The sequence below is a fragment of the Enhydra lutris genome, unplaced genomic scaffold, assembly GCF_002288905.1.
Source record: "Enhydra lutris kenyoni isolate GAN:26980312 unplaced genomic scaffold, ASM228890v2 scaffoldscaffold16, whole genome shotgun sequence".
NCBI classification, from domain to species: Eukaryota; Metazoa; Chordata; class Mammalia; order Carnivora; family Mustelidae; genus Enhydra; species Enhydra lutris.
This window is the reverse complement of record NW_019154100.1, coordinates 37,929,104-37,951,039: the sequence shown is the minus strand read 5'-3', so window position 1 is coordinate 37,951,039 and position 21,936 is coordinate 37,929,104. Positions and strand designations below refer to the sequence as shown.

Here is a 21,936-nt window from a genome sequence, read left to right as displayed (position 1 = left end):
AAAAATGGTATCTGAGAAGGATAAGTATCCAAAATATACGGGGCCGGGGTGGGGGTGGTGTTGAGAAAAATCTTTGCGAAGAATTGGAGAAGACGCGGGACATTGCTTGGATTGTGCTGTAAAGAATTAGAGGGAGGCATCCAGGTGCCAGTGAACAGCCTGGAGGGGTGGGCAACGTGCTGGAAAAAGCCAGGCAAACAGATGGCAGTGGCAAGAAAGAACTGATAAAAGGTGGGAGAGAGAGGGTATATACATCAGCAAGGATTTGGGGCTATACATTTTTAAATGAGGCTGAATCAGAAGATTTTGAGAGAAGTATTTTGATGAATTTGTTCTATCCTCTCAAGGAAGAGATTTTATCTTAGGGAGTAGGTTTAGGTTATTTAAAAGTCCAAAATAGAGTCTAATAATGTTATATAAATGAGAACCTCTCTCCATGTGGACAGTCCAAAACATGATGCCATTGCCCATAAACCTATCCTAAAATAGATTAGACCCCTGAAAACATATTTTATACTGGAGATCTTTCTTAATCTCTGATGTTTGTGCTCCTGCCTCTTGGCAAAGCTCCAATGCCACAGTGAAATGAAACTCCTTAGTTTCTACCATTTGGATGAGGAATGGTGGGTGGTGAGCATATGTTTCTGAGAATCTGCTTTTATTTAAATCAAAGCCTCCTTTATACGTTTAACCCACAGGCATGTAAGACCAGTTGGAAATTATTTCCCTTAATTCTATTTGGACTTGTTTTACTCGTTTGTTGAGGTATTTGAGGATTATGAATGGTTGTACCTGTATCTGGAAGATACTCATTAAGCTTCAGCTGTGGGAACCATATGGAAATCAGGCCCCCTCTGAATTTCCTGCACACGTGAAGATGAGGGTTCGCTCCCGTTTTGATTTAATAATCTCGCGCTGCTGTTCTGGTTTGAGGAGAGCTGTTGATCATGTTTGAGCTGCAGGGTGGTTTCAGAGCCTGTGAAATGTACAGCTCTTAAAGAGCATCAACATGACAGCTGGAGAGATTAGAGTCCATTTTGTGTGTGTACAGAATTAGGCGACTGATACTCAGAAAAGCAGGCGAGCCTTCTCACATTAATCACTGTCTTTCATTCCAGAATCAGAGTGACTTCCTGTAAGGAACAACACATGTGGGTAGACATCATATGTTCCACTTTAAGTGGGTACCCATTATTTGAAATAAAATTTTGTGGACTAAAAAAAAAAAAAAGTGACAACAATGTGCTGCGTATACTAAAGAATGGTAGGAGGGCGTTAACTAACCTGGCAAATTGTCGCCTCAGCATAACTCTGGTTTTACCAAAGAAGGCGTATCCCTGAGCACAGTTGGTAGTTCTTTCTCATTGCCTACAGTCAACTAAAAACAGCAGGACAGTCTTTAGCCTCGGGAAAGGATGCATCACAGGTGGAGATATGGTTGTCGTTTTTGGAAAGGGATTCCCTTGATGCTCTAGATGGAGAACACTTGCAACTGGAAGTATTTTGATCTTCAAGTTTTCTTACAAAAAATAAAACTTTTCCAGGATAACTTAACAAGGGAAAGGACAATCATGGGATTGTAATAACAATGCAAACAACTGCCTCTGATTCCCAGGCTCTGTTAAATTGCTACAAGGCAAATTTAGCAACTCAAAGGGGCTTTGGTCTCCAAGTGGAGCTGGCAGTGCTTCTGTGCTCCCTTTGGTGAATCCATTGGCACGCCACTCTCCTTCCCCCCTGGCTGTGTTTCTCTAGTCATGGCTCTGTTCCTCTGTGGTTGGTTTACTCTAATCAGGTAACTTCTGTTAGTCCTTGGAAATATTCTCTCCATCTTCCTTTCATTGTCCCCACAGTTCCTCTACAAACGCTCACAATTCTTTTAACTCCTCCTCAAACTTTGTGCCCCTCTCAACTTTCCTCTTCTCACCGAAAGACGTTTATTCCCAGCCACTCAAAACTCTTTATAAATTGAAGCCCTTCTAGCTTCTCAGACATTACATTCTTCCCATCCTCCATAGCTCTGTGGACTCCGCCCAGCTGAGGGGAAGAAGGGCAGATGTGCTAGGAGAGCTGGAAACAAACGCATACACCATTGAGCAAAGGAGTTAGACATTAAATTTCACATTCGTATTTTTTTAGTTTAAAGCATTGATAAACCATCATAGGAACAGGTTATCACAGTATAAATAGCAGAAAAAAATTATAGAGAAAAAGGTTTTGATAGCTTAGTCACTGGAGTTATGTAAGTGGCTGTCGAGCTGAGCGAGTAAATGATGTTGCTGTTTTCAGAGGTGACCAGTTGCTGTTGATTTTGTAAAACCCCAGACCTCATGAATTTTCTTTTCTTTTTTTTTTTTTTTTCCTGGAGACAATTTGTTAATGCTATTCAGTTTCCTATTGGGGGCATAAAGTTGACATTTTCAAGGGAACAAATTGCATGTAGTTATTGGAGCCTAACTGCAAACTCTTCCACCAAGCAATAGTACTATGCAGCATTTTAAAAATTAATAAGTTTGACAGGGCTAGAACAGAAACAAGTCAGGATGCTTCATATTCTACTCATCCTTCTGACCTCCACACTGTCAACATTCTCCAGGAGACTGAGCATTTTGGAGGAGTTATGAGACTTTCAGTGATCATGTGGCATTTCACTTCTCCCCACACATATACCCAACTAAGTTTTACTAGAAAAATTAGAATCCAGCAGTCACTTGAAACATTAATAGTGCTAGTCACCACAGTTGCTAGAGAGTGTATTAGTGCACTGATATATGTGCTGGAATAAAGAAAATGGAATGGGTGCATATTCTCATGTCCTAACATAAGGTATGCGAAACTATATAACTTTATTTTGCCATTACTGAAATTTAGGTTTCTTCTGGCAAGCAAAACTGTATTCTTTTTAACTCAGGGTGGGGAGCTCAAGAACTCTCGAAAGTGATTCAAATCAAATTAAGTCTGTTTATGGTTCTTCATCTTGTCAGAGTAGAGTCTGACCTATGGGGAGTCTCTAGTACGATAGCAGTGGGGAGGGACACCTGAACCTCAGCTGACATCTTACCCATTGAATAGTATATTGGCCTTTCTGGTTGTAAAGATCTTCCCACCCCCACACCCGTGCTGGCAGCCACTGAAATGCTCCCATCCCCATCTGACTCTCCATTATCTATTGCCTGACTTTGGACAATGTCATATGGTAACCGTCATCATGAGAAAACAAGGCGGCAGGTGGGCACGTCGGTGTATACCTCACATCTTTGTATGACCCCAAAAGGTTACACTGAAGACACTCTAGCCATGTTGCTTGGGGTGTACAGCTGTTATGTGCGCATGTGAATTCCACAGATTCTGTCCATCACAAACAGCTTTGAAAACAAGCGGATTTCAGAAGCTGACTTCATCAAAGATAAAACATTCATTTTCTGTTTGTAAGGAAAATAACCCTGTTTCTTTTTTTCGGGTATCTGTCCAGTGAGAAGTTAGTCATGGGTACAAGTTAAATGGTGGCCCCATGTAAATGGTCAAGACTGCCTTCATCCTCCCTTCTCCTCACTTTTACCAAAACACCTCCTGCCGGAAGCTTGTTCTCTCACACCCCAGCAGGAGCCACATGGAGGCCTACAGCAAGTAGGATGTTAGACACAGGCTGGTCCCTGAGCCATTCTTGCAATAGCATTCTCTAGGTGACTGCACATGCTATGGACATCTTCCATCAGTGTCAAGTAGTCTCACTTCCGCTCTTGTGTACCAGTATTTGTTTTATATCTCAGTTGGTCTGCCATTTCCATGATTCATTGATGGATACAGATATGGCTTGATGTAGAAAATGTCAATTCCTTGTACTTTCAGGCTTTTTCGTGGTTTGCATATCCTTCAAGCCTACCAAAAGAATGAAGCACTATTTGCTAATTTGATTAAAGCTGTAAGTATAAAGCCAATGAACTTCATGGCAATATTAGGGTTATGAGGCTAATTTGATGATTTGATTCCTTTGAAGACCAGTTAATTTTTATTCTGTGGCCTTAGCTGGTGCTCTATTACAAAGACATATTCATTGAGATAGTGTGGATAGAGGGGCAGAACCTGTCTTGACTGCAGTGGAAACAACTCAGACACTCCTGAGTGCATGTTGTACTTTGGGAATAGAGAAGTGGTGCTTCTTTGCAAAGGTCTGCACTTCAGAAGTCTGATTAAAAGTGTAGTCTGTATTCATCTTTATGTTAAGTATTCATCTCCTCCAGTTCCACAGATATGCCAACTCTAAGCATACTCAATGTGCGAAAACCCAGATTTACAAAATAAGATCAGTGAATGTATTTTTCAGTCCAGGAGTTTCATTATAGATCAGAGGAGTTTCTTTAAATAGCGAGATTCCATATTGTACGGTAGAATACACACACATACCCATACATATATATGTATTACATACATGCTGTATATTTTATATATGTGCTATATAAATATATTCATTTACATACAACCATCCTAGACCATGACGTGTAGTTGTCATTATGTTCAGTACCTGAAAATGGCAATGTTCTGTTTTGACATGCTTCAGTTAATAAACTGGTGGAAATTAAGTCATTGCTATGACTATACTAAATTCCTGAAAAATGTTCATAGTTAAGTGAGAACATTTATTTCAGAATCAAAATACAAAATTACAAAACGATTTCAGCTCTTTTCAAGTGCAGAAGTCAAAAGTCATACTACGCATTTGACTGAGTTCACATAATCAAGGCAGAATTACTAGGAAGGCCAGTTGTCACCATTTGCTTATTAAATTTCTTAGAATCTTAGAGTGAAATAACTCTTCAGTTTAACCAAGAAAAGTTTGTTTCAGTAAACAACATCTCAGTTCTCTGAGGTCGATGCTCTTGTCGTTTATCAGTACTCCTAAAATGCCTTTCTGTAAGGAATTATAGAAGATAAATCTGAAACAGCTTGTTGCTCCTACTGCCACATTCTTAGATCACTTCGAACCCCAACTGGAGTCTCTCAGGTTCTCTGAGAGACTCTCTTGCTGCTGCTCAGTGGCCTGATTCAGGGAGGAGGTACTGTGAAAAAATAGCCAAAGTATGTAAATTATCCCTTCCATATCCTGTCCCTACCCTACATAGGAGCCTGCTAAAGAGTATTGACCCCAGTGCTCAGAAACTCATTTTACTGCTCAGAGCTTTCTATGCACATAACCACCCTGTGCCCCAACCTGATGGCGCCTTTCCCATGATCTCCCGTCCCTCCAAGACCTAGTCCCTATCTAAGAAATGAAGGTGTTACAGAAAACACATTTGTAACATTAACCTGGTTTTTCCAACCTCATCTGTAATTCACCTTAATAATAACGAGGATGTTTGGATTGGAGCACTTTCTGAGGTAGCAGGGCAGAAATGATTGTTTAGGATGGGAATGCAAAATAATACATAAAAGCATTGAACATTATATTGAATGTTGAGTATATAAATATTACATTGAAATACAGAATAATAAAATTCTGAAAGTATATCTGAAGTTATAAGCTCCACATTTGTGACTGTATATCAAGAATGAACCCAAAGAGCAACATAAGTCTACGTAGTTTCTTTTGTTTAAATTTAAAAGATTCACATGATACAAAGCAAAATCTGCCAGGGACAACAAAAATGCAACTGAAATAATGACCTAAGTAAAAAGTTTGGAGAGTACTAATTAATAAAACTGCCCTGAATTAAAAAAAAAAAAAATGAATCATTGCAAATGCAGCTGTATGTACAAAATTCCCATTACTGATAGTGAAGCAAGTATACACAATCCAACATTGAAAATTACTCACTTTTATCTTGATTTTACAGATAATATCCATTTAAGACTAATCTCTGCTTTTCAGCATGAATAGTAGTATTATATTTAGCTTTAATGTTCCTTTAGTTAATTGTATAATAAAACTTGACCAAACCTTTCAGATGCCTTTCTTGCCTTCTAATGCAATAGACTGTGAAAATCCCTTTATTAGAGGGTTTTTGAAATAAATATTCTCTGAGTCTGAAAGAAGGATTGTAACAGTTTGCTTGGGCCCAGTTAATTGAGTTCCTTTATGAATTTATTTTAGGAAAAGATAGCTCTAGAATTTACTCACTTACTGTGAGCTAGACTTCCCCTGGAGATTTCATACCTGTTGACTCAGTAGTTATTACGATAATAGAGGTGAAAGAAATCGTCAAGATTTCTATAGATTCCTAACCTCACAGGCCCTCAGGCACTAGAGATTTGTTAAACAAGCTGTTGGTACTCTAGCACATCCTCCATATCTGCTTCTCAGCTCCAGTGGACTTTCTTTCATGCAAGAATGTGTGCCTAAGATTGCCAGATCTTTTTTTCAAGAGGAACAAGATATAAGAATTTTTATGTCAAGTCTCCTGCTTGTTTGGCTAGTTCAAGATTTAAAAAAAAAATTATGCATGAACCAAACAAAACATTTCTACAAGCTAGCCTTGATTTTCTGACTTCTGGTTTGGGCCTCTGATCTAGTCTTTTCTCCCTGAAAATGAGAGACCCAGATTGGTTATGTAGGGTGCCTATATTCAGTGGCTCACTTGTAGCAGAACAGTGATAACCCTTAGTAAGGAGGTTGTACTCCATGGAAATTGTACCCCACTTCATGCCTTTGCAAAGCACAAGGTGACCCAGTAGAAGCACTTAGGCCATGGAGAATGGGTGAAATCACAAGTGCTCATGGGCCTTTCTAGCTCTAACCGTGCCAGGCAACATTTTCCAAAATCTAAAAAAAAAAAAAAAAATATATATATATATATATATGTATATATATATATATATATATATATATATAGTTATGTGTGGTGATGAATGTTAATGAAACTACTTGTGGAGATTATTTTGCAATATATACAAATACCAAATCATTATATTGTACCCCCAAAACTATTAAAATGTTGTATATTGATTATATCTCAAAATAGGAGGAGGGAAGTTCTAATTTGATAGGACTTTCTTTTTATATGAGTTTTTACAGCTGTTGAGTGGACTTTTTAGTCTACGTCTTCTTTTGATGATTCAAACAGCAATGTTTATTTTTTACTATGATGATGTAAAGTTTTGTGTTTTAATGCATGACCATTCTTTAGAACAATAAAAGATGATCTAATATAAGACATTCCCAGAATATGAGTTCTCCTATTAATGAAGAGTTAAAATTTAGACTGCACAGTGATATATGTAATTAGTGACCAATATTCTGTGGTATTTTTGAGGGATTAAGGCTTATATTAGATTCTAGCTAAAATGACTTCTAGTAAAGAGATTAATTCTATTACAATCTGGGTCAATCCTGAGCTTTGCAAACATAAAAATCTATACAGTCCAGAAGGAGGTTTTAGGATTTTACTATAAATGGGAGAAGAGTGAAAGCCTAGAAACAGGGTTAAGGTATACGTGTGACATCAGGAGGGGCATGGAGGCAGGAATCGAGAGCGTGGCATAGTTGCTAGTCTTTCCATTCCCATGAAACACAAGAGGGCATCTCCTGGGTATTCTAAAGTACCTTTCTACTGCTCCAGACAGGACCAAATTTACAAGGTACAGCAAGAATATACAAGAATATACAAGAACATGAAATCATTACAGAGGTGATGAGACCAAAGACATGGCACCATTTGCCCTGTAACAGGGTGAAAACTGCATTTTTATCAAGATAGGAAGTGAAATTCAAGAAGAACATTAAGTATTATAGATGTCTTAGGACTTTGGTAGACCTTATTTATTCCCCTCCATACAGCCGTTCCAATTAGACACACATTCTGCCACACCAAACTGATGGGAGACCTATGCAGACAATTCTAGGCATCCTGTCCAAGCCTCTGGAGAAATCTTGCCTAATTAAATCAGTGGCATAAAGCAGAATGCTTAAAATTCAGGTTCCAGAAACAAATATTGTTAAAACAATGCTTATTATGAAAAAACTGAAATTACAAATTTAAATGCAAATTTTAGTATTTATTGGACAGCATATATTGTATTCTAAAGGAAGGCACATAATCCTTCACTTGTTATTTTTGACATTTCCCAGGAGATAGGCAAATGGCCAAGAAAATTTAGACAAAGGGATGTTCAATGACTTTCACAATGTAAATCTATAATAACTTTCATACCACTTCTACTTACATTCAACGGCCTAATAATTAAAATATAGATATAGATTTTGAGCAGTAATGGGATTAATGTTAGTAATAGCTTTTTTTAACCATTTTGAATCATTTGATTAGATTCATGAGTTTAATATTACATTAAAATTTATAGATATATTTCAAGTGGTAATTCATAAGACTTTAATTATATAGATAGCTCACTTTGCATATTCTGTTTTGCCTCATGATTTTAAAATATACATTATTTTAAAATATAAAGTACTTTTCAAGTCCCTCTAAAGCTTAAAAGTTGTTGGCATTAAATATTGTTTTACGGTGATAAGAATTGCTTTTCATATTATTTCATTAACGTTAATACTATGTCCATATTAGGTGGGGGAACTTTCCTTTGTTGGAGCATTTCTTCTCAGGTAATGTCATATGACCCAAACAGTTGTCATCTCTTCATACACGTCCCACAAATCTGAACCAAAAAAATCTAAGCATTTTTTTTTTTAAATCATATACAGAACTCCATACCCCCCAGCTTTGGTTTTATGTCCTTCCTGATTTTTTGCTAGTACAATCGCATGTGCATTTTCTTTCTCCAATTATAGATATAAGGTCACAGTACACATAATATTTTCTATTTACATTTTTAAAATCTTTTTAAAAAATATTTTATTTATTTATTTGACAGGCAGAGATCACAAGTAGGCAGAGAGGCGGTGGGGGGGGGGTGGACTGGCTCCCCGCTGAGCCGAGAGCTAGATCACAGGACCCTGAGATCATGACCTGAGCCAAACACAGAGGCTTTAACCCACTGAGCCACCCAGGCACCCCTTCTATTTCCTTTTTTTTTTTTTTTTAGAATTTTTTTTTAAGATTTTTATTTATTTATTTGAGAGAGAAGCAGTGAGAGAGAGCATGAGCGAGGAGAAGGTCAGAGGGAGAAGCAGACTTCCCGCGGAGCTGGGAGCCTGATGCGTGACTCGATCCCAGGACCCCAGGATCATGACCCGAGCCAAAGGCAGTCATCCACACAACTGAGCCACCCAGGCATCCCTCCATTTTAATCTATAAATTATGTCGATAATTTCACATCATTAAAAATCCTTTTATAATTTTTAATGACTGGAAAATATTTTATTATGTAGATAGACTTTTTAACCAATCTACTCTTACCGATTTTTTTAAATAGGTAATATCCATATAACTAAAATTTTGTATATACACATAATCGTTTCATTAGGACAAATTCCTAAAAATATAATTGTCACATTAAAGAGTATAAAATCTTGGGTGCCTAGGTAGCTCAGCGGGTTAAGCCTCTGCCTTCGGCTCAGATAACGGTCTCAGGGTCCTGGGATCGAGCCCCGCATTGGGCGCTCTGCTCAGCAGGGAGCCTGCTTCTCCCTCTCCCTCTGCCTGCCTCTCTTCCTACTTGTGATCTCTCTCTCTATGTCAAATAAATAAGTAAAAAATCTTAAAAAAACAAAAAGAATATAAAATCTTGACACTGTTTTACAGAAAAGACTGTTAATGACCATTTGCTTTATAGAGAGTACCCATGTTCTTAGACCTTCAACAGCAAACTGTATTCTATTATTACTATTATTATCATTATTATGTGTTTGTCAGTATAATAGGAAAATGATATTCCATTGTTCTAAAATCCAGCTCTTTGGTGATCACTTAGGCTTAATGTTATCTTATACATTTTTGGTTATCTAAAACAGATAGACATGGAAGGGGAATTTTCTAAATGTCTATAAGTAGTCCTGCACAATTTCATCAATGTCACTGTGCGGAGATCCTTTCGCTCAGGCTGTATGTAATGGCAATAAAATTATAGAAATATAATGGTTAATCAGGCAGTGAAGGGAACAGTTCAGTCAAAAACTGATCAAATTTCCTTTTAAAATAAAGAATATTTATAATTTAGTGAAAAATTGTGAGAAATTGTGAGACTAATTTTCACAAGGAGATGCAAATGGTTTAGATGATTTCATTTTCTCTGCAAGATATAATATGAAATATAAATCTTATTGAAACTGCATATTTACTTTGATGAAGTATTACATTTTGAATATATTTAATCATTTCAGTTTTTGTGCATTTACTTTCCTTTATAAAAGCAACTCCATTCAAAATGTGACTTGAATTGAGAATATTTTTATCTATCCTTGATTTCCAAATTCATATTAAATGATCATTTATGTGATGATGTATGAGATGTTCCTTGAAATGTGTCTGTTCAAAAACTTAAAATGTTATTGGCAGGAAATTGGCCTTATTAAGATTTAGTCATTGCTGTGTAACAAATTACTCCAACATTTCAAAGCTCAAAACAACAAATGTTTATTATCTCACACATTTTCTGAGTATCAGGAAGCCAGAAGCAGCATGGCGGGTGGTCTGGCTTGTGGTCTCTCATGAGACTATAGTGACACTGTTGGCCAGAGCTAAGTTCTGAATACTTGACTAGGTCTGAAGGTTCTGCTGTTAAGCTCACTCACATGGTTGGCAGACCTTATTTCCTCATCAAACAAGTCTCTCAGTAGGGCTGCTCAGGATGGACATGGACTTCCCCAGAGTGAAATTCCAGGGATAGAGTTGGATGTCAGTACCCTTGTTTTAGCACTCCAAATTACATAACTTTCAAATGGCTAAAGGACTTTGTAAAGTTTAAAAGGATCTTCTGATACATAGAAATGGCTAACAGACATGTGAAAAAATGTTCATGATCATTAGCCATCAGGGAATTCCAAATCAAAACCACATTGAGATACCACCTTACACCAGTTAGAATGGCAAAAATTAACAAGGCAAGAAACAACAGATGTTGGAGAGGATGTGGAGAAAGGGGAACCCTCTTACACTGTTGGTAGGAATGCAAGTTGGTGCAGATACTAGAAAACAGTGTGGAGATTCCTCAAAAAATTAAAAATAGAGCTACCCTGTCACCATGCAATTGCACTACTGGGTATTTACCCCAAAGATACAGATGTAGTGGAAAGAAGGGCCATATGTACCCCAATGTTGATAGAAGCAATGTCCACAATGGCCAAACTATGGAAAGAGCTGAGATGCCCTTCAACAGATGAATGGATAAAGAAGATGTGGTCCATATATACAGTGGAATATTACTCAGCCATCAGAAAGGATGAATACCCAACTTTTGTATCTACATGGATGGGACTGGAGGAGATTATGCTGAGTGAAATAAGTCAAGCAGAGAAAGTCAATTATATGGTTTCACTTACTTATGGAACATAAGGAATAACATGGAGGACATTAGGAGAAGGAAAGGAAAAGTGAAGGGGACAAACCAGAGGGGGGATGAACCATGAGAGACTGTGGACTCAGAGAAACAAATTGAAGGTTTTAGATGGGAGGAGGGTGGAATGTTGGGTGAGCCTGGTGGTGGGTATTAAGGAGGGGACGTACTGCGTGGAATGCTGGGTGTTATACGTAAACAATGAATTTTGGAACGTTACATCAAACACTAATGATGGGGGCGCCTGGGTGGCTCGTTGGGTTGGGCCTCTACCTTCGGCTTCGGTCATGGTCTCAGGGTCCTGGGACCAAGCCCTCCATTGGGCTTTCTGCTCAGCGGGGGGTCTGCTTCCCCCTCCCCCTCTGTCTACCTCTCTGCCTACTTGTGATCTCTCTGTCAAATAAATAAATAAATAAAATCTTAAAAAAAAAAAGAACTAATGATGTATTGTATGGTGACTAACATAACACAATTTTTAAAAAAGGATCATCTGATTTTTTTTTAAACACCTCTCATCTTTATTGTTTTCTTGAGGATTTAAATCAAATTCCGCTGTTTACTTTAAATGAATTAAAGAAACTTAAGTATGTGATTTTAAACAAGCGTTCAAGCATTTTCTTATGTATGAATCCTCTTTCTTACAGGTGCTTAACTCTAATGTTAAAATTCTTATCCCTCTATTTTTTTAATTTTTTAAAGATTTTATTTATTTACTTAGAGAGAGAGAGAGAGAGAGAGAGCATGAGAGTGGAGAGGGTCAGAGGATTAAGCAGACTCCCTGCTGAGGAGGAAGCCCAATACGGGACTTGATCTTGGGACTCCAGGATTATGACCTGAGCCGAAGGGAGTCACCTAACCAACTGAGTCATCCAGGCACCCTCCCTCTGTATTTTTTATTTGAATAAACTTTCAGCATGGCTTCTCCTCCTCCAAAGGTTTAAAATGAGAATGACGTCAATAGTAACTTTCTATTACTTGAGACCTAGGTAGGATTGATGTCACTGTCATGGGTGGGAAGGATTTTAATATAGCCCTTTTGTCACAAAATTGCTTTTCATTGTCTTAAAACAATAGAGACTTAACTGATTGTATAACCTTATTTTATTCTAGGTCCCCTAAAAACCCAGAACAGAAGATCATTAAAAGAGTGATTGCTCTTGAAGGAGATATTGTAAAGTAAGTACTGAAACTGTTGTTTTTAAGTTCAAGTTATAAATTCTGGAATTTCATTGAGTTTTAAATCATATCACTTGGGAAGTACACTCAATTCAGAGGACCAAAGCTTTGGAGACATCCCAAATGAACTGGTATGTCTTCAGTGAGCATCATCAACCATTTCAGGACGTAAGGCAAATATAGCCACTTGATTATATTATTATCTTTTATCTGCAAGGCATAGGAGAAATAAATATTAATTGAAATTGACCAGGTTTTCTAAACTGACCACTAAATAATTGTGTTTTCAAATATTAAAATTAGCATGATTGTTTTAGGTTATGGTATTAAGGTTTATTTTAGACAAATTCATGAACATCTATTATTTTAGAAGCAAATACAGAAACTAAGTGGGAGCTCTTCTATACATGTACTCACAACCCTGAGATCACAATCTGAGCTGAAACCAAGAATCGGATGCTTAACCAACTGCATCACCCAGGTGCCCCAATATCCAGAAAATTTTCTGAGCCTGTTTGCCAAATAACTTAATTCTAAAATATCTATATTAATGACTCTACAGATAAAACAACCTCATTAAAATGAATCTCGGTTGGTTTTAAGACAGAACCAAAGCCGCAGTTCTCAAAGGATGGCCAGAGGATTGCTGGGCATTCCCAATACCCTTTGAGAGGGTCAGTGAGATCAGAACTATTTTCCTAATAATACTAAGATGCTGTTTGCCTTTTCACTCTCATTTTCTCTTGAGTGTACAGTGGAGTTTTCCAAGGTTATGTGATGTGTGCTATGCCATCAAATTGAATGCAAGAGTGGATATTGGAATATGACTGTCTCCTATTCATCCAAACACTAAATGGATTGGCAAAAATAGAAAAAAATGCTACTGATCTCACCATTTTTTCTTTTGTTTTGGAAAATAATTATACTTTTCATTAAACACATTTTTGTATATGTTAACATATAGGTTTATTATTTTTTTAGATTGAATCTATAAAGATTTTTTTTTTAATTTACCATTTTTGTTTCCCATATGGTAAATACTGACAGAGTGTATTTTCTAATGTGGTAAATATTGACAAACAGTTCTTTGAGAGCCTTGGTTATTTTTACAAGTATAAAGGAGTCCTCACACTGTTTGCAGTGTGAGAACTTGCTGATGTAGGAATGAATGGCAAAAATGTTCATGTCATGATTACCTGTCTATGAGTAGTATGCATTATATGAATGGAGCCTATTGCAAGATGGTTTGAATGGTTTATATTTATGAATATTTGTACAGTCTTTTTTGTTTTAAAAGATTTTTTGAGGTAAAATTTATATACTGTACAACTCACCCATTTTAAATATACAGTGTAATGAGTTTCAGTATAAGTATATACAATTGTGCAAGCCTCACCACGGTCTGATTTTTGGACACTTCCATTACCTTTAGAAGTTCCCTCCTTCCATTTGCACTTACGTGAGGCTCCCACCAGTCCCAGTTGGCCAGTCCCAGGCAACCAGGGATTTGCTTTCTGTCTCCATAGTTTAGCCTTTTCTAGAAAATTTATTTAGATGGTATTATACAATATGTAGTCTTTTATACCTGCGTTCCCCCCCATATCAGAATTTTTTTTTTAATCCCCTATGTGTGTATATCTGTAATTTGTTCCTTTTTATGGTTCCATTGTATGGACCTACCACATTTTGTATGTTCATTTACGAGCTAATGAACATTAGAATTTTTCCAGTTTAGGGATATTATGAGTAAAGATATGAACATTTATATAAATGCTACAGATGTGTGTCTTCGGGTAGAAATGTGTTTTTATTTATACTGAAATGTATTTGCATGTATCACTGTTAAAATGCCTATATTCCTAGAGATGCTAGCTATTACAGTGAAGTAGATGTTTAACTTTGGTTAACTACCAAACTGTTTTCAAAAGTGGCTATAATATTTTATGTTCTACCAGCAATGCACAAGGGTTTGATTTTCTTTGTATCCTTGCCAACACTTGGTATTATGAATATTTCTCATTAGCCATCCTCATAGGTGTAAAGTAGAATCTCATTGTGGTTTTGATTTACATTTCCCTGAAGGCTACTGATGTTGAGAATGTTTCCACACATGCTTACTTGCCATTTGTATATTTTCTTGGGTGAAGTGTCTTTTCAATGCATTTGCTCATTTTGTACTGGTTATTTAATATTTTGAATTATAGGAGGTCCTTTTATTTTGATTCCATAAATAGATTGGGCATTTGGGGGAGGATGAGTATGTATAATAATGTGATTTTAGTCAGGTGTGAGTGTATTTATATCAAAGAGTTTAGTTTTTGTTATGTGTAGGATTTGTGTGGTCAGTTTGCAGAATTTGGTGATTGCTTTCTATTTTGAAGATCCTATCTAGTCTTCTGATTTCAGTAAGAAACTGTGAAGAGCAGTAAATTTGGAAAACTATTTGATATACACCCATAAATGTCCAAAATATGCTTTTATTTTATTTTTTTAAAGATTTTATTTATTTATTAGAGAGATGGAGAGAGACCACAAGTAGGCAGAGCAACAGGCAGAGGGAGAGGGGGGAAAGCAGGCTCCCCCACTGAGCAGGGAGCCCAATGTGGGGCTCGATCCCAGGACCCGGCGATTATGACCTAAGCTGCAGGCAGCTGCTTAACCGACTGAGCCCCAAAATATACTTTTAATATTTGGAAGACAGTTTGTGTGGATGTGATGCAAATCCTATTCAGGGAATGAGTCAGCATATAAAATATACGTTATATTAAAAGATTGAAGCTGGTCACGAAAGACCAGCATTGGATTATATTTATGGCATATGAAATGTCCAGAATAGGCAGATTCATAGAGGCAAAAAACAAGGGTTCCTAGGGGCATGAAAAAGGGGAATGAGAGATATGGGTACAATTTTTTTGTTGTTGTTTTTTGGTTTTGTTCGTCTGTTTGTTTTTGGTAGGTGGTATGAAAATGTTGAAAATAAATGTATGAAAATAAAGTATGATAGTTCCACAGCTCTGTGACTATATTAAAAACAACGAATTGTACATTTTAAATGGGCAAATTACATGTTACATAAATTACATCTCCATAGGCTATTTAAAAAAAAAAAGAAAGAGTTAATCAACAAAGGGAGCAAAAATTTTATCTATGTCAAATAGATAAGGAGTGTCAAGATTAGGAATGTCAAGGGATTCATTTTACATTATAATCCAAAGAGAACGCAGCTTTAATTCAGATGTATCATTATTGGTCACTAGCTGAAGAGTCAACAATGTGAGATGGTAAAACTTGGTCAGACAGAAAAAACTCTGTAATTAGAAATCAGTATGTGTAAATACTGTGTTGGGTTCACAGAGTGGCTGAACTAGAATGACGGTTATTGGTACAGGGCTGGGAGATGAGGGGAAAGGAGATAGGGATCTGTCTTTTTTTTTTTTTTTAAGCCTTACTTTTTTCACACCCCCACTATTGCAACCCATATGGGGAAAGGCTGGCTGCTTTGTCGTGTGAAAATTAACACTTTGGACATGTGGCCCTTTTTGTCTCCCTTTACTACACCTCTATCATGAAGCAATGAGTAACATAAGGAATGGAAGTACCAAGACTCAAGACTTTCCCAGTATGTAGGCTCTGAAACCTTTGTGATAATTGATTAGAAAAATAAATTTTTTTTATATTTCGTGTTTTAAACAAAAATTTAAAATTTTATTCCTCTGAATAAAATAGGTGCTTAAAAATTCTAGGCTTCCTGGGCTTCAAATTAATAATTGAATATATTCCTGTAACAATTTCCTAACAGCACTGAAAAATATTAAGAGGTATTAGGTAAAACAGTATTATTTACTGATATGCTTACCTCTTTTTGTCTGTGACCCATTTTTAAAAATTATTTTTATTAACATATATTATTAGCCCCAGGGTACAGGTCTGTGAATTATCAGGCCTACACACTTCACAGCACTCACCATAGCACATACCCTCCCCAATGTCCATAACCCCACCACCCTCTCCCTACTCCCTCACCCCTCAGCAACTCTCAGTTTGTTTTGTGAGATTAAGAGTCTCTTATGGTTTGTCTTTTTTTTAATGTCAAAGCATATTTTAAAAAATTTAAAAATATGCTGTCTTTCTTCCATCAGAAATCATTTGTCTATTGGTGTCCTAACGTTTGGTAGACAAAGTGCTTTGGTCTGTGATGTGGACTTTCCCTTCCCAGTCTTACCTTGGATAATACTTGATTACTTATTAGGCAAGCTAAACCTGAATGCACATCACCAGATTTTTTTTTTTTTTTTTTTTTGGAAAGTTCTTGGTATTTCATAAAATGATCGAAGAAAAAAATCTGACTTATTAGGACTCACCCTTTTTGTGGATTTTGTAGTACTTTTATTGTGAATTATACATAATTAGTGGATAGAGAGGAAACAATTATCTTTTCAGAGCTAAGCACTTTCAAGGCTTAATCTAATCGTCAATTTAATGTTCTGTTAGTTAAAAAAAACAGGTACATAGTAAAATATAGTTTAAAGAGCATTATTTTAAAGATAATTCAGCAGATGGTTGACTGATGTTTTGTTTCTGCCTGGTGAAAGAAGTGTGGCAGAAGCCCGGGATCAGCCTCACCTCACTGAGGACTAGAAATGGGACTAAGGCTTCTGTGCACCTGTACCCTCTATCTTCTGTTTGCCTGTCTTGCTTGTGTTCCCATTGGCTTTTGCTCCATTGCCAACTGTTGACTTCCTTGGATGTGCCTTTTGTTTAAACCACCTGAGAGAAAGCTGAGTATGTCCCTTTGAGGTGCAGAACCAGGCTATGTCCACCTGACATGCCACTGGTCAATCAACTCATGAGCTGCCTTTGGGGTGGGTGCCCTTCCTTGGTCTGGCCGGTTGTGGCTATGTAGGCCAGTCACCTAGAACAGACCCTTTGGCTCTAAGGAACCTCTCTGAAGGGGCTTGTATGTCTGGCAGACACTGTGAGGCCTGCCAAACTGGGACATGGTAGTCAGCCCTCACTTTACTTAGCTTCAGCCTTTGAAGCCTCATGTTCAATAGAACTATAAGTTGTTCTCCTTGGTCATTGCTTTGACCCTACCCTCTGGGGAGGGTTGAGTAATTGATTTAAATTACAGAAATAACACAAACTGGAAAAATTCAAAATGCTATCATGAACATTCTTGCACACATACTTTTGGACACTTGTGTGTTTATTGTTGTAGAACAGATAGCTAGAATTAGAAATACTAGATCAATGTATGTTGTTGTTATTGTTGTTGTTGTTATTTTTAGTTCTAGTGTATACAGCCAGATTTCCCTCCCAAGAGGTTTGCTTCCCATCTCACCAATCTATTTATACTCTTACCAACGCTGCATTTGAAATGCAAATGAAATGCAAAATACACATTTCAGAGGAAGCGGATTTAAAGATCAAATGCAATGGGGGAGTGGTGGACTTCAGATTCAGAAGTCAAAACATTTCAACACCAATTCTGAAATTAGATGATTAGGTTCTATTTACTTTAATCAGATTGCTGACCAATAGGCCTTAGAAATATTCATTTAATGAACACTGGTGTAACCACTAGAGAGACATAATTGAAGAGAAGAGACAGAGTCCCTGCTCTCATGAAGTTTATATCCTAGTGGTTAGAAGCAGATAACAGGCAAATACATAATACATAATGCAAGACATAACGCTGAGCTAGACGTGCTAAAGAAAAATAAAGTCAGAAAGGGTGTATAGAGTGGGGGTTCAGGGACTGCTATTTTAGGCAGGATGTTCACTGTGAACCACTCTAATGAGCAGATATGTAGCAGACTCCTATATTACGGGAGGAAAGAAGAGAGCCGTAGTAGGATCTGGGACAAAGGCAGTTCACACCAAAGAAATAACAGATTCAATCCTGAGAAGGGTACACAGTAAGTGAGTTTAAGGAATTGCAAGAAGTCAGGATATCAGACCCAATTGAATGAGGAAAATTCATGTAGGAGACTAGTATCAGAGGTTTGCAGAACTCCGTGGGTCATAGGAAAGACTTTGGATTTTATTGTAGTGGGATGGCAAGCCCGTGGAATGTTTTGAGTCATGAGTGATAGGATGTGATTGGGATTTTTAAAAGATCCCTCTGTGCTGTGTGGAGAATAGACGAAAGGGAGTCAGTCTGACCCAAGTAACTGGTCAAAGTATTTTTCTCTTGAGGAAATAATACACAGCTTCTTCTAAAAGTGGTTAAGTATCTTTGTTTATGACATGAATGATGACTACTTTGATTTGAGATTTTCAGAGTGACTCATAAAAGTAGTCACATTATTTGTAATCACAGTCATTACGGTTATATTGACAAGGCAAAAGTAGCGTTGAAGCATTTGTTCAGTGAATTCAGCCAAATGCTCCTAAGATGGTAGCAGAGGTGAGTTTTGCAAGTCTGAACTTTCTGTCATGATGTCAACATTGATTAACATCACAAGACAGTTGCTTGATTGTGTGGATAACTTAGCTAGAAATCTAGCTGTTTTCATCAAGTTTGCCCAAATGGGTCTGCTTATCTGTAACAGGAACAGTAAAAAGCTAATGAAAGTAATATTTAGACAAGGCCATTAGTTCCACCAAAATATTTTTCATAGTTATTTGCTTTTTCTTATTAATTTGTTATGACTCACACAGAAAGGCTATTTTAGAAAAAGATAAAATGAATACAAAGCACCAAACTGCAGGACGTCAATATGAGTCAACCGCAACTGAAATTTGTAAGGCATCAACATTTTTTATTGGGCACTTGTACTTCTGTTTCACAGATTTTCTCAGCCCCATCAAAAATGAAGCCTTTTATCATTTCCCTTCTTACTTACTAAAATACACTTTACAGACAGATATTTGGAATCTGGGAATCTATGTCGTTAGTGAGCTCCATGAAGTAAATCACCAGTGAATCACCAAACTAGGACACTTTGGAGTGTGAAAGGGGATGATTATTATGTTGGAATAATCAGCATAGGGTGGTTGCCAAGACAAACTGCAACAAATGGTCACCTACCCGTGAAATGTAATCTACTTTATAATTCACTTTGCATGATTTGATTTTCTTTAGTTTGTGGTTTGCCTTGTTCAGGAGAATTTCAAGAAGGGTTCATAGAGAACAATCACTTCCTGGCCCCAGGGAGGCCTTTGGTTGGGCAGGATCAATGATGTTGTGGAGAGGCAGGCCCTGCTCATGACACAGTCATTTCCATGCTAGAAAGCACAGTGTAGGACTTTCTGTAACAACTACTGATACTGCAAAATATCCTGCATTAAAGAACCATAACACTTCTCTCACTGTAAAATATTTAAATCATAATTCCTCTTCAGGTCTGGAGACTATATTGTAAAATGTCAAAATACCCTAATTTATTAAAAATAACTATCTGATATTAGCAAAAAAAAAAATCCATTGAATCACTAGAAATGAAACATTTTAAAACTTGTTGATTTTAAGTGTGCTATTGAAGATACGGAAATCAATATTAGCCTATCACAGATGGTTGAATCATATTATGTTCCAGGAAATGATGAAGCTTTATAGGAAGAAAAACAGAACTAAATTGAGTTTTCCCCAGTAAAACTAAAAATGATGCTTGTTTAATAACTTTTTTTTTTAATGCAGTAGCTCTGAATAATAGGAGCTTAATTTATCTCTGCGGCACTCTGAGGACCGTGTATTAATTTATGACATTTTTGGTAGATTAGGATTTAGGAATATGTTCTTTCCTAAAAGAAAGGACAGAATGAAGATGAAATTTGAAAAGATACTTGTGTCCAGGACCCTGATAAAGATTGTGGAATAGAATGTTTCAGAGCATGGACGCTAATTGTTTTATTTTATGGTTCTCAAATGGGACCCAGGTAAGTGGTTGCTTTTGAAGACAGGAAGATATTTGTACACTGGGCCTTAGCTGTTAGTGATTTGAGCAGAAGACTTTCACAAATTTCTGAGCCACTTAAGCCTGGTTTAGTTTGAATTCTGAATTTTCCCAAATCAAAATGGCACAGCACATCCTTGTTAAGTGCTTAGCTTCTGACCAATTCTATTATTTAATAGATAAGGTCTTGAGCATGGAATTAAGTATTCCAGGGTCTGTCCAATAAGGGTTAGTTACCACTAAATTAGAGGCATTTGTGAAAAATCATCAGTTTTGCTCTGGTGTCGACCTGAGAAATTATTAATTTCTCCTGGACATTCTTCCCTTCCTCTTGAAAGAAAGAGAATTCTTCTTTACTAAAGAATTATGGACTGGTAGGTAACCCATGGCTTTTTGGAATCTTTCTTTTTTGTAGATGCAGATGATTATTTCTCACACTGCTGCTGTATCCGTGAATAAAAATGGAATTGCTGATAAAAACTCTGTGCATTAGCAGTAGGTAGTTCTTTGTCACCACCAGAGAGGCAGCCACTTTAAGTTTATGTACAAAAATGTTGATCTTGATTAAGTTTATGTACAAAAATGTTGATCTTGATTTTTAAGGTCGAGATTATTTCTATAATCAATTTAGCAACATAGGGAGGTTTTCAGAGGCACTACACCAATTGCATTTTGTACACGTTCACGTAGGAGGGTGCGGTTGCTGAAAGTCAGTAGGCTACTTAGACTGAATTGCTTTTTCTAATGATGGTGACAGCGAGGATTGTGGTACTCTCCTCACCCCCATTAGTGGTTTCTCTTGCTTCATTTTTGAACTTACTCTGCCTGTCTCTTGAATAGGATTCTTCTTTAGATACAAACATCACCACTATTCATTCTCTTATGCATAGTCATTGATTCATTCGGTATGTCATGGAGGTCAGGAGAACAAACTATAAATTCAGACTTCCTTGGTTTGTATCCCAGCATTGCCACTTCTTGCATTACTTTACCAGATTACTTAATTCTCTAAGCTTAATTTCTCTTATCTGTAAATGGAGATTACAGTAGTACTCCCTGGAGTACTCTTCAGGATAACATGACATAGTGGCTATAATTTGGCTAGCACAGTGCTTGGCACCTAAGAATGTATTCAGTAATTATCAGATATTCTTAGAAGCAGTCACAATTTAATCATTGTTTATTGAATGCCTGGAATATTTACTGTGTGCTGTGTAGGATTCTGAGGTTGTGAGTATGAAAAGCCATCGATAGTTCGTGCCTTCCTGACGTTTATGCTCTGGTGGAAAGGCAACACAAGGAACAAAGAAATACAATTACCACCATAAAAATGTACAAAGGTCTCTGGAACATCCTTGGAGGAACAACATCTACCTAGGGAGCTGGGCTGTGTCGTACTCAACTTTCTGGTTAAAGTTTGAGATGAATAGGAGAGCTCCAGCTCCTTTTTTTTTTTTTTTTT

The 21,936-nt window shown here is 37.0% G+C and overlaps 1 protein-coding gene across 2 annotated transcripts in view; it reads left to right on the top strand.

The window, feature by feature from the left end:
- Positions 1-21,936, top strand: part of LOC111147359 (inner mitochondrial membrane peptidase subunit 2) — an 861,050-nt gene that overhangs the window by 575,366 nt on the left and 263,748 nt on the right. For both annotated transcript variants that reach the window (XM_022503359.1, XM_022503360.1), the window contains exon 5: positions 12,511-12,576. In XM_022503359.1, the coding sequence (XP_022359067.1) occupies positions 12,511-12,576 (66 nt within the window). The remainder of the gene's footprint in view (positions 1-12,510; positions 12,577-21,936) is intronic.